Source organism: Giraffa tippelskirchi, chromosome 6 (genome assembly GCF_054371585.1).
Source record: "Giraffa tippelskirchi isolate mGirTip1 chromosome 6, T2T-mGirTip1v1.2.pri, whole genome shotgun sequence".
In the NCBI taxonomy this organism is placed as follows: Eukaryota; Metazoa; Chordata; class Mammalia; order Artiodactyla; family Giraffidae; genus Giraffa; species Giraffa tippelskirchi.
The window spans coordinates 122,935,713-122,948,690 of NC_137280.1; the positions used below are offsets into that span (position 1 = coordinate 122,935,713).

At 41.7% G+C, this 12,978-nt stretch overlaps 1 protein-coding gene across 9 annotated transcripts in view; it reads left to right on the forward strand.

Moving 5' to 3' along the window:
• KDM3B (lysine demethylase 3B) overlaps positions 1-12,978 on the forward strand; it is a 61,923-nt gene that overhangs the window by 30,179 nt on the left and 18,766 nt on the right. For 5 of the 9 annotated variants that reach the window (XR_014056877.1, XM_081500782.1, XM_081500780.1 and 2 more), the window contains 4 exons: positions 2,326-3,562; positions 4,495-4,696; positions 7,387-7,601; positions 8,379-8,561. Coding sequence is in view for 7 of the 9 variants with exons in the window: in XM_081500782.1 (XP_081356908.1) it covers positions 2,326-3,562; positions 4,495-4,696; positions 7,387-7,601; positions 8,379-8,561 (1,837 nt within the window). In the remaining 2 variants the exon portion in view is untranslated. The remainder of the gene's footprint in view (positions 1-2,325; positions 3,563-4,494; positions 4,697-7,386; positions 7,602-8,378; positions 8,562-12,978) is intronic. The other 4 variants (XR_014056878.1, XM_081500783.1, XM_081500779.1 and 1 more) reach the window with 1 other exon arrangement.

The following is a 12,978-nucleotide window of genomic DNA, read 5'->3' on the forward strand; positions in this document are numbered from 1 at the left end:
TATGATTTAAAAGTACAGAAATGGATGTTTCCATCATGCTGCTGCTAAGTCGCTTCAGTCATGTCCGACTCTGTGCGACCCCATAGACGGCAGCCCACCAGGCTCCCCTGTCCCTGGGATTCTCCAGGTAAGAACAGTGGAGTGGGTTGCCATTTCCTTCTCCAGTACATGAAAATGAAAAGTAAAAGTGAAGTCGCTCAGTCGTGTCCAACTCTTCGCGACCCCATGGACTGCAGCCTACCAGGCTCCTCCGTCCACGGGATTTTTCCAGGCAAGAGCACTGCAGTGGGGTGCCATTGCCTTCTCCATCATGAACCAGAGACATAGCCCCCCAGGAAACTTCCTGCCCTAAAAATTGTGTTGAAATCAGTTTGTCATCACTTTCTTATAAGAAAAGGATTTGAAATTTAATCATTTGTAGGAAAATGAAAGAGCATCCAATTATTTTTCATTCATGTGTATATTTTTAATATAATTTTATTTATTTATTATTTAATATTTTTGGCTGTGCTGGGTCTTCATTGCTGCACTGTCTTTTCCTCTAGTTGCAGTGCAAGGGCTTCTTACTGTGGTGACTTCTCTGGTTGCAGAGCTTGGTTTCCAGGTGCTCAGACTTCAGTAGTTGAGGCACATGGGCTCAGTAGTTTCTGCTCCTGGGGTCTAGAGCACAGGCTCAATTGTTGTGATGCAAAGGCTTAGTTGCTCCACGGCCATGTGGGATCCTCCTGGATTAGGGATGGAACCTGTGTCTCCTGCACTGGCAGGAGGATTCTTTACCACTCAGCCACCAGGGAAGTCCATGTGTGTGTTTATTTTTAGAGAGTAACTTTAGTAGTGAAACCTGAGATCCTTATGCTCATTCCTTGCAGTCACGCAGGTGTCAAGGCTCCTGGCCATATCCAGCCAGCAAAACAACAGCACAGCATCAGTGCTGTGTCTGTCTATTCTCTTCTTTTTATTTGGAGGAGTTTTAAGTTGGTGGTTTTTGGTTAGTGGGAAGAAAAAGAAAAAAGGAGAATGAACTAAGTTATTGAAATACCCTCAACTGGTCTCTGTCGCAGATGTCACCTGGAGGCAAGCCATAGAGGTTCTCATGCCTCTTTGCCACCCTCAAAGAAAGTCCTAATGTAGACTCCTCTTACATAGTTAAAGAAGAAACTCCCCCCACCACCCCACTCTTTTTGAACAATACCCTTTCATTTATCTGGTATATGTTACATCTCTAAAAATTAAGTTAACACATGAAATTTACCATTTATACCATTTGAAGTGTACAGTATCATGGCATTTATACATTCATGTTATGCAACCATCACTACTACATAAAGAAATTTTCTTCTCCCCCAAGAGAAACTCCATAACTATTAAGCAGTCATGAAATAATTTTTATTTCTAATACTTTAAAGTGAATATAAGTATTATGTAAGTACTTGTACCTACCTATGAATATTTCTCTGTATTATCCACATATATGAATGTGTGATATACTATATGAAAGTGATTCTAACCCCTTTTTATGTACACATCCTTCTTTATCCAAATGTGGAAGTCAGCATTTTTAAGATGTAAAAAAAAGAATTTTTTTTTCATTCTCCAGTTTGTTATGCTGAATGCTTTTGTTGGTGGGTGTTATCAGTATCTACAGTTTTCCACTTTGGAGACTTGTTAAATCATAATGATAACAGAAGTGTTCAGTAACTGGTATGCCTCTTTAATTTAACACCTTTAGGTCTAACTTTAAGAGAAACAGATAATTCATCTTTTACGTTGACTTGGGTCCATCTTGGTGATTTTCAGACAAAGTACCTTTCCTTAATGTACAATGAGCTTTTCATAGGGCTGAAGTCACTTTTGTAAGAGTGGGCAATTTGCAATGACTTAAATCAACCAAAACTTTAACCATAACCCCTAAGGTCTTTGAGATAGATTAATATTACAGGGTCACTAGTAATATTTCACTCTATTTCAGACTAAAAGCTCATTTACATTCGGGAACCCTTTTCTTCAGTTCCCTGGTAGAGTCTTCATTTCTAAATAGATAACTTAGAAGCCTACACAGCCTCCTGGTGCTTTGACAGTCAGTTGGCTAACAACCAAGGGTATCATTTCATCCTGCCATCTCTGTCTCACCTTGCTAAAGACCCCTCTGTGTTGTCTGTGGCAGTTTTCTTTCCTGGTGAAATAACAGTTGTAAGAGCAGTTTTCCTGGAATTATAGGAGAGAAAAGTTGATTGACCCATAAGAAATGTTGGCCTAGGTCCAAGAAGATATCATAAGATTGTCAAGTGAAGCCAGCATTACTAACTCTGCCTATCTTCTTTTCAGAATTCAAGGAATTCTATCCTGGCCTCTTCTGGATTTGGAGCATCTCTCCCGGGTTCATCACAAGCTTTGACTTTTGGAAGTGGAAGGAGCCAGTCCAATGGGGTTCTTGCCACAGAGAACAAACCTTTGGGCTTCTCTTTTGGCTGTAGCCCAGCACCAGAGTCTCAGAAAGACTCTGATCTCTCCAAAAACTTGTTTTTTCAATGCATGTCCCAAACTTTACCCACCAGTAACTACTTCACTACCGTTTCAGAGAATTTGGCTGATGATTCCTCCAGTCGAGACTCATTTAAACAAAGCCTTGAGAGCCTCTGTAAAGGAAGATCCACTCTTGGAGCAGACACTAAATCAGGCTCTAAGGCTGGCAGCTCTGTGGATCGGAAAGTGCCTGCAGAGTCCATGCCCACCCTCACGCCAGCCTTCCCACGGAGCCTCCTAAATGCCCGCACCCCAGACAGTCATGAAAATCTATTTTTACAGCCCCCTAAACTGTCCCGAGAAGAGCCTTCTAACCCTTTCTTGGCATTTGTGGAGAAAGTTGAACATAGCCCTTTCAGCAGCTTTGCATCTCAGGCATCAGGTAGCTCTTCCTCTGCTACCACTGTCACCTCCAAGGCAGCACCCAGCTGGCCCGAGTCTCACTCCTCTACAGATTCGGCATCTTTAGCAAAGAAGAAAACCCTCTTCATCACAACTGACTCCTCCAAACTGGTGTCTGGTGTTCTGGGCTCAGCTCTTACCACCGGGGGGCCAAGCCTCTCTGCCATGGGGAATGGCCGCTCCAGTTCACCCACCAGCAGCCTCACCCAGCCCATTGAGATGCCTACTCTCTCCTCCAGCCCCACAGAGGAGAGGCCAACTGTGGGGCCTGGGCAGCAGGACAATCCTCTCCTTAAAACCTTTAGTAACGTCTTTGGCAGGCACTCAGGCAGCTTTCTGTCGTCCCCAGCAGATTTTTCACAGGAGAACAAAGCTCCTTTTGAAGCTGTGAAAAGGTTCTCACTGGATGAGCGAAGCTTGGCTTGCAGACAGGACTCAGACTCCAGTACCAATAGTGACCTGTCAGATTTAAGCGACTCTGAGGAGCAGCTGCAAGCCAAGACCGGCCTGAAGGGGATTCCGGAGCACCTGATGGGGAAGCTGGGCCCCAATGGGGAACGCAGTGCTGAGCTGTTGCTGGGAAAAGGCAAAGGGAAGCAGGCCCCCAAGGGCCGGCCTCGGACTGCTCCCTTGAAAGGTGATCCTGCTGAGATTATCCATGGGCCTAGCTCTGGCACTTGCCTCAAATGCTTGCTGTGCTCTTGGGCAGCAGAGGCCCTCTTTTTGATGGAAAGTCCTATAATCTCATAGAATTACATAGTCCAAAGGGTGCAGTAGGGATCTCTCATCAGATCATCTGGTTCAAGGCAGGGTTGATCTAAACCAGCACTGTAAGAGAGATATCTGTCCTGTTAATGATAATCCCACAAAGTCTTGATAGTCTGTTATTTTTGGTCAGGAGCTCCTTCCTCCCTTAGTGTATTTCTCCTGCCTTTGGTCCTTCCCCTTTAATGAACTTAGGGGAGTTACTCGGTACTAGTCTTTATTCTCACATAGCAGCCTTTAGTAGAGTTGATGAAGCAAGAGAACCACTCCTCAGTTTGCTCCTCTCTGTCACATATTTATGGTTTTAGACCTCTTTTAAAAGCCGTTAACTCCTGTGGAGTGAGGTTATGGTCTGAAATTGTGTAAAGACAAGTGTCTAAGAAAATGGCAAGTCACCTGTCTCATTAGGATTTGTTTTCCCATAGAAGCCCCAAGAGTTCTTGATTAGTCATATCTAGAACAGTCATATCAGAATAGTCAGAACATATCAGAACAGTCATATCCTGAGGGGCTGGTGGCAAGAAGCTACCCTCTGCCTTCTTGAGTTTTCCTCACCCATACTCAGAGTTGGTTCATTGTCATGGGGTACTTCCCACAAATCCTCCATGGTTTTTATTTCCCAGTTGAAGCCTCTTTGTTCCCTCTGCTCTTTTTCTGCCAAGGATGGACCTGATGGGCTCATGCCCATCCAGTGCAAGGAGGAATGACTCAGGTCAGGACAACGTCTGTCCTCAGGAGGATTATGTTTTTGCATCTCTTTTAAACCTTTCATGACCAACCATTTCTCTCTTTGCCTTCTCACAGTGGGCCAGTCAGTGCTGAAAGATGTGAGCAAAGTAAAGAAGCTGAAGCAGTCTGGAGAGCCCTTCCTGCAGGATGGGTCATGCATCAATGTAGCCCCTCACCTGCACAAGTGTCGTGAGTGCCGCCTGGAGCGGTATCGGAAGTTTAAGGAACAGGAGCAAGATGATTCCACTGTGGCCTGCCGCTTCTTTCACTTCCGGAGGTACCCAAACTCCTCTCTTCATCTCCTTCCCAGTTTCCTTAGTGATATGTAACTTCCACCCTTTCTCTGAATCGGTAAACGTATTTCAGCATCTTTTTCTTGTTTTACTAAACTCCGTTGCTCTCAGAGTCTGTGCTAAGGTTCTGCCATCCCATTAGTTATTTAAGTTGTGAAATGATACATGACTTTGTCCTTAAGAGAATTGAAATTTAACAGTCTCACCTGCTGCTCCCTGAACTGTGTTGTTATTCCTAACTTCAGTTCCATTTGAAACCAGTGATGTGAGCAGAAGGATGCCATTTTGTATTATAGATTTGCTTGACCAGTTATTCCTCTTTAGTGCTAGAGTAACTGGAGTCTCCTAAGAAAGAAGGGGAAGTAAGATTAGGAGATAATGTGAACTTTCTTTAAAATAGGGATAACTGTTCAAAATCCTTAAATGTCCCTTGTTTTTACCAAACAATAGCTATTTACTCACTTTGCTTCTGCTTGATAAACTTAGAAGAGGAATTTCTTCTAAGAAATCATTCAGGAGTCCTTAGTTTTTTAAATAAAGAAATCCAAGTGGTTTATCCATGTGGCATGGATTTGCTTACTCAGCAAATGTGTACTGAGCATTTAATGTGTGCAAGCCATTGTTGTGGGCATTGAGGATTAAACAGTACACAAAACCATCAAATTCCAGCCCTCCAGAGGCTTGTTAGGGATGCAGATAATAAATAAGAAAAACAAGTTTAACTATGAAGAAGATAAAGAAGGGAAAGAGGATTGATGTGTGGGGAGGCTAGAGAGGCTACAATTGAAATAGGATGACTTGATGGGGGACTTCCTTGGCAGTCCAGTGTTTAGGACTCTGCACTTCCTCTGCAGGGGGCACAGGTTCAATCCCTGGTTGGGGAACTAAGACCCCATGTGTGGTGACGCCATGGGGTCCTAAAGAGTTGGACGTGACTTAGCAGCTGACCAACAACAATGAATGGGGGGATTATTCCAACTATTTTGGGAAATTCAGTTCAGTTCAGTCACTCAGTTGTGTCTGACTCTTTGCGACCCCATGGACTGCAGCGTGCCAGGCTTCCCTGTCCATCACCAACTCCCAGAGCTTGCTCAAATTCATGTCCATTGAGTCTGTGATGCCATTCAACCATCTCATCCTCTGTCATCCTGGGAAAGGGCAAGGATTTCCAGGAGTTAGGCCACCGCCCGCTTTTTGGTCTTTGATGGTTGGCCTCAGAACTCTGATGGCACTGGTGGGTGTGTCAATTTACTTTGCTGATGTGTTATGATGAGTGTATACTGAGGCTCAAAGGTCTAGTAGAAGTCACTCTGACATCTTGGACCTGTTTGTTCTAATCAGTTTATGTTGTGTCCTTGGGCTATGTCATTCTTTTAAAGTCCGTGCCCTCCCTCTTCCCTCCTGTTTCAGGATAAGGAGGAACTAGTAAAGGAGACTGAGAAGGAACAGCCAGTGAGATATTCTGGAAGACAACTGAAGAAGGTGTTTCTAGGAAGGAATAATGAACTCTGGCAAATGCTGGTGATTGGGTGGGGTCAGTTAAGGACAAAAAAATGACCTTTGGATTTAACAGGGGAGAATGACCTTGTCAAAAACAGTTTTAGAACTTCCCTCACAGTCCAGTGGAAGACTCGTGCTTCCACTGCAGAGGATGTGGGTTCCATCCCTGGTCAGGAAGTCAAGACCTCATATGCCACACAGCGCAGCCAAAATAAAGTTTTGGTAGATTGGTGAGAGAACGTCTGAATGTTGTGGGTTAAGAGAAAATAAAAGGGAAAGGAACTGGTAACTATCAGTATAGACAAATCTCTTAAGACACTTTGCTCTTACAAACAGATAAATGAAGGAGGATGTGGGATCAAGGGGACTGAGATAGCTCATTCAAATACTGACAAGAGTGATTCAGTAGAGAGGAAAATCCCCAATTCAATGGACATGACTTTGAGCAAACTCCAAGAAGATAGTGAAGGACAGGGAAGCCTGGCGTGCTGCAGTCCATCGGGTCGCAAAGAGTCGGACACAACTGAACAATGAGAAAAAGAGAGGAAAATAGATGTAGAACAGAGAATTAGTGAAGGGATGCCTATGCAGGAGGATAAGATGTAGAGCAAAGAGATTGGCCTTCACTGGGAGCTAGTTCATCCATAGTAGCAGAAGATGAGATGGAGTACATGGGGGCAGGTATAGCAAGGTGTGATAGTGTGGTGGGAGCTTGTGGGAATTCTCTCTTCTGGCTCCTTGCAGGAATTTTTGAGTGAGATAATTAGCAAGGTCCTCGTGGGGAAAATAATACAGGAGTTTTGAAAAGAAAGAAGATATTAAACAAGCATTAAAGGCTCACTTGATGTAAGTAGACAGGCATTTCAAGTGTGACAGTGAGCACAGATCTGTATTTTTCTCTGGTCACCTTTACTGGTGTAGTTGCTGGTATGGAATAAGTGGTTAGAGAAACTGGTAGACAGCTCTTTAAAGAACCTGGACCTATTAAATGTTAACAATAAGCCTTTCTATTAGTGCATACTGTGTTGGTCGAATATGGTGCAATTCTTAACTCAGCCTGATTCCTATTAAGTCTCACTTAATGTCTTATAGGTCGTAGAATTTATAAGTGGGTGTTGGTCTGCATGGTTGCTGCTATTTACTGTTTATTTGACTGTTTACCTTCCTATCTCAGGTTGATCTTCACTCGAAAAGGCGTACTCCGAGTGGAAGGGTTTCTGAGTCCCCAGCAAAGTGACCCTGATGCCATGAACCTGTGGATCCCCTCTTCCTCCCTAGCAGAAGGAATAGACCTAGAAACCTCAAAATACATTCTGGCCAATGTTGGAGACCAGTTCTGCCAACTTGTGATGTCTGAGAAGGAGGCCATGATGATGGTGGAGCCACACCGTAAGGCACCCTCTTGCTTGTCTTCTAGGCAGTTCTAGTTGGAAACTCATTTTCTTTTGCTTAAAGTGAAGTGTGGAATGAGTGGCAGATAACACTTTCTATGGATGAATTAAGCCTGCTACAACTTCTATATGAAATAAATTGAATAGCTAAAACAATACCTGTGTCTAGCAGTCCTCAGTCTTTCCAGCTTTGGCATTTAACAGACTAAAATTTCCTTCCCTGTTTGTCTTTCATTTTTGTAGCACAGTTGCCATAATTTGCATTTTGATTCCTATTTGGGTTTGGTTCACTCTGAATATTTTCTTCGCTTTGAACTAATTTGTGTCAGTAAGTAGTAACACTTGATGGTTTGTGAATAGATTAAGTGCTACTGGTTGTTGTGTTTCATACCTTAAACCCATGTTATTCATACATTTATGGTATTTCCATGTCTCTGAGATACTATACCCTATTTCTAGACCAAAGAATATTGTACTATAAAATTATGCCCTATACTTTAAGAGAAAATTCCTCTTATTTCAAACTTCCCCAATTTGAAAATTTTATAGTATCTTAAGTGACAACATATGGCATTCATTCTCACTGACGCTTGTTCATAAATGTTAGAAATTACATGTATTTTGTTTCTCTTACAATTAGAGAAATACAAACTTCATGAATCTTTGAGTTTAATTGCTAGACAAAACTCTTGAATGGGAATCAGTGGATCTGGGATCTTTTGCTCTCACTCAGGATGATCAGTGCCAACAGTATTCCTCTTCCTTTTTCCACCAGAGAAAGTGGCATGGAAGCGAGCGGTCCGAGGTGTACGGGAGATGTGTGATGTATGTGAAACAACCCTCTTCAACATCCACTGGGTTTGTCGCAAATGTGGATTTGGGGTCTGCCTTGACTGTTACAGGCTCAGGAAAAGCCGACCACGCAGTGGTGAGCAAATGTTGTCCTATACAGCTGAAGGTAAACTGTCAGTGAAGGTGTGGACTTGGAAACTGAAGCAGAAATGGCTTTGTGCCGCTTCTTTAGCTTATGTTTTGTCACATTGTGAGGTCTTATAATTGCCAATACTCCAGCCTAACTGAGAAGGTTAAAACTTTTAAAGTATACACTTCAAATGTTTTTAGTATATTCCCAAGTTTATATAGTTATCACCACTATCTAATTTCATTTTCATTGCTCTAAAAATGAATCTTGCGTTCAATAGCAGTCACTCCCCATTCCTTCCCCCCTTAAACCTTGGTAACCATCAGTCTGCTTACTGTTTCTATCAACTTGCCTATTCTGTACATGTCATATGAATGGAATCATACAATATGTGGCCTTCTGTGACTGGCCTCTTAGCATACTCTTTCAAAGTTTCATCCCTGTTATAGCACATAATTCATTCCTTGTATTGCCAGGTAATATTCCATTGTATAGATATACTACATTTTCATCATCCATTCTTTAGTTGATGGACATTTGGGTTGTTTCTACTTTTGGCTGTTATGAATAGTGGAACATTTGTTACAAGTTTTTGTGTGGATGTATGTTTTCATTTTTTTGAGACTATACCTTGTAGTAGAATTGATGGGGCATATGGCAGTTCTATGTTTAACCCTTTCAGAAACTGCCAAACTGTATTCCAAAGTAGCTACACCATTTTATAATTCCACCAGCAATGTATGAGGATTGTAAATTTTCTACATCCTTGTCAACGCTTGTTATTATCTGTCTGATTATAGCCATCATAGTGACTGTGAAGTAGTATATCGTGTGATTTTAACTTGCATTTCTCAGATGACTACTAATGTTGAGAATCTTTTCATGTGTTTTTTGGCCCTATGTTTATCTTCCCTGGAAAAGTGTCTCCTCAGATCCTTTGCTTCACTTTCTTTTTGCTTTATCTTATTACCAGCCAAAAATCTTCCTTGCCCCTTGATTTCATCATTCTTCCCTCTTCTATGATACAGTGTAACCATTGTAACAGTGATTTAGAGCTTAGACTACTGGGATCTGAATCCTACTTCTGTATCTTATCATACCAACTATGGTATCTTGGGCTAGTTCCTTAACCCCTCAGACTCATTGGAGAAGGAAATGGCAACCCACTCCAGTATTCTTGCCTGGAGAATCCCATGGATGGAGGAGCCTGGTAGGCTACAGTCCATGGGGTCGCAAAGAGTCGGACACGACTGAGCGACTTCACTTCACTTCACTTCAGACTCATTTCCTTGTCTATAAAACAGATAAAAGATATAAAAGATAATATATAAAAGATAATAAAAGATAATACAAGTATGTCCCTCACAGCATTGTTTTGAGGATTAAATGAGATAATGTATATCAAGTTGTTAACACATTCACTAGATACTACATGTTACATAGCTAAGATCTTCCACTTTTGCCCATGAAAGATAAACTTCTGCATAAGTTGCCTTCCTATCATAAACAATAAGAAAATCAGACAAAATATACAAAACCACAGTTTCATAGGGCTTCCCTAATAGCTCCATTGGTAAAGGATCCACCTGAAATGCAATGCAGGAGACCCCGGTTCAATTCCTGGGTCGGGAAGATCCGCTGGAAAAGGGATAGGCTACCCACTCCAGTATTCTTGGGTTCCCTTGTGGCTCAGCTGAAAGAATCTGCCTACAATGCGGGAGACCTGGGTTCGATCCCTGGGTTGGGAAGATCCCCTGGAGAAGGGAAAGGCTGCCTACTCCAGTATTCTGGCCTGGAGAATTCCATGTATTGTGAGGTCTCAAAGAGTCAGACATAGCTGAGAGACTTTCACACTTTCAGTTTCAGATATTGGACAACAGGCAGCTTGAGTCTGTATTCCCTCAGAAAAATGAAGAAACAAGGTGAGTCCTATAATTGCCCCAGTTTACTGCCTGGAGGCAGTTTCTAGCCTGTACGACAGGGAAACGTAATTAAAATAGAGTTTGGCAATCTCACAAGTTCAGACCGAGATTAAAATCTGAGGCAGTGTACTGAAGTGCTACAGAAAGAACACCAGATATAGAGAAATTATCTCAATTTTTTTTTATCATATAGTGGTCTGCACATGCATCAGAGGAAACTGTCCTCAAGCCAATCAACTTAATAGTACACAGAACTCACAATTTGTATTCCCACCAGCCAGAGTAGAGAGACATTGGATAGAGTCCAAAGGAGTCATACCCTTTGTAGTAGGACTAACGTAGTTCCAGAATCAGGTTGCTCTGGAGCTGCCATAATGAAGTGTAGAGCACGACTTGGAAGGATCAAATTCATCTGCAAATTGCTTAGTTATACGCTACAGTAAAACCAAACATTCTTTAAAGGATTACAACAAAATCCAGTACTCTGAAACATAAAACTCACAAAGCTCTGCATTCAGTGAAGAAAGATCTGGTGTACGGAAAAGCAGAATAATGCAACCAGTATAATACAACCAGTAATCTGGGAGGAAGAAAACAATCGATAGAACAAATCCAGAAATGACAGTGATGATGGAGTTATTGTAAGAGGACCTTAAAACAGCTATTAAAATACTTTTAATATGCTTGGACATAAAGGAAAACATAATGAGTAACATAGAAGACATGTAAAAGACCCAGATGAAACTTCTAGAGATGAAAAGTATCTCAAAAAAAATTACACTAAGTAGGATTAATGGCACATTAGATACTGCAGAAGAAACAGTGAACTTGAAGACATAGAATAAAAACTATAAAAAACTAAGTACAGACAGAGGACTTAAATTTATAAGTTGAAGAGTGCCTTGTTGAACTACCAGATACATCAGCTAGTCTCCTAAACAAGTAAGTAGAGTTCCAAAAAGAAAAAGGGCAGGAGAGCAGAGATAGAAAAAATATTGGAACAAATAAAGCCAAAATTTTTCCAAATTTGATGAAAAAGCTATAACGTTACAAGTCCAACAATAATCCTCAAATAAAAAAGACATTAAGAGAAACACACCAAAGCACATCCTAATTACTTACTGAAAAACAGTGTGGTAAAGAGAAAAGCTGAAAAGCACAAGAGGAAAAAGATGCATATTATGTAACAAAGATAAGAATGATAGCTAACTTGTCAGAAAACTATACTCTAGAGACAATGGAACAGCGTTTTAAAGTGCTGAAAACAAACCTATTAGCCTAGAATTCATACCTAGTGGAATTATCTTTCTAGAGTGAAGTCATTTTCCAGGAATGGAAAAAGTGTTAGAATTCATCATTCTATCACCAGCAGGCCCATGTTGCAACGTTAAAGGTAGTTACTCAGGCAGAAGAAAATGATACAATGTGGAAATTTGGATTTATACAAAGGAATAAAGAATGTGCTACATGGTAAATATGTGGGTACATACAAAACACTTTTTTCTTATTTTTAATCTTTTAAAAAAATAATTGTTTAAAGCAAAAGTAATAACAATATAGGGCTTCCTTGGTGGTACAGCAGATAGGAATCCACCTACCAACACAGGGGACATGGGTTTGATCCCTGGTCCGGGAAGATTCCACAAGCTGCGGAGCAGCTAAGCTCATATGCCACAACTACTGAACCCACACTCTAGAGCCTGTGAGCCCCAACTACTGAGCCCGGGTGCTACAACTGCTGAGTGTAGAGCCTGTGCTCTGCAACTAGAGATGCCACTGCAATGAAAAGCCTGCATACCACAAGGAAGACTAGCCCCTGCTACAGCAGACCCAGTACAACCAAAAATAACTGACTAGATAGATAAATAATTTCAAAAAAAGACAAGGAAAGGCTTCCCTGGTGGCTCAGTTAGATAGAATCTGCCAGCCAATACAGGAGACATAGGTTCAATCTCTGGTCAGGAAAGATCCCACATTATGTGGAGCGACTAAGTCCGTGCACCACAGCTATTGAGCCTGTGCTCTAGAGCCCGGGAACCACAGCTGCTGAAGCCTGAGTGCCCTATAAAGCCCATGCTCTGCAACAGGAGAAGCCGATGCAATGAGAAGCCTGCACACTGCAACTAGAGAGTAGCCTCCACTGTCTGCAACTAGAGAAAAGCCCACGCAGCAACTAAGACCCAGCACAGCCAAAAAATTAGAACATTAAAAAGACAAGGAAAAGCATCTGGAATCTTTCTGGACCAGGGATCAAACCCAAGTTCCTTGCATTGGAAGTGTGCCACCAGGGAAGTCCCCACAACCCAGTTTTTAAATGGGAAAAATATTTGAACAGATATGTCATCAAAGAAGATAGGTCAATGAAAAATAAACACATGGAAAAAACTCATTACTTACTAGGGAAATGCAAATTAAAACCATAATGAGAAACCACTATCCCCACTAGGATGGATAATATTTTTAAAACTGAGAGTGCAAAGTGCTGTCAAGGATATGGAGCAACTAAAACTTATTAAACATTGCTGGTAGGA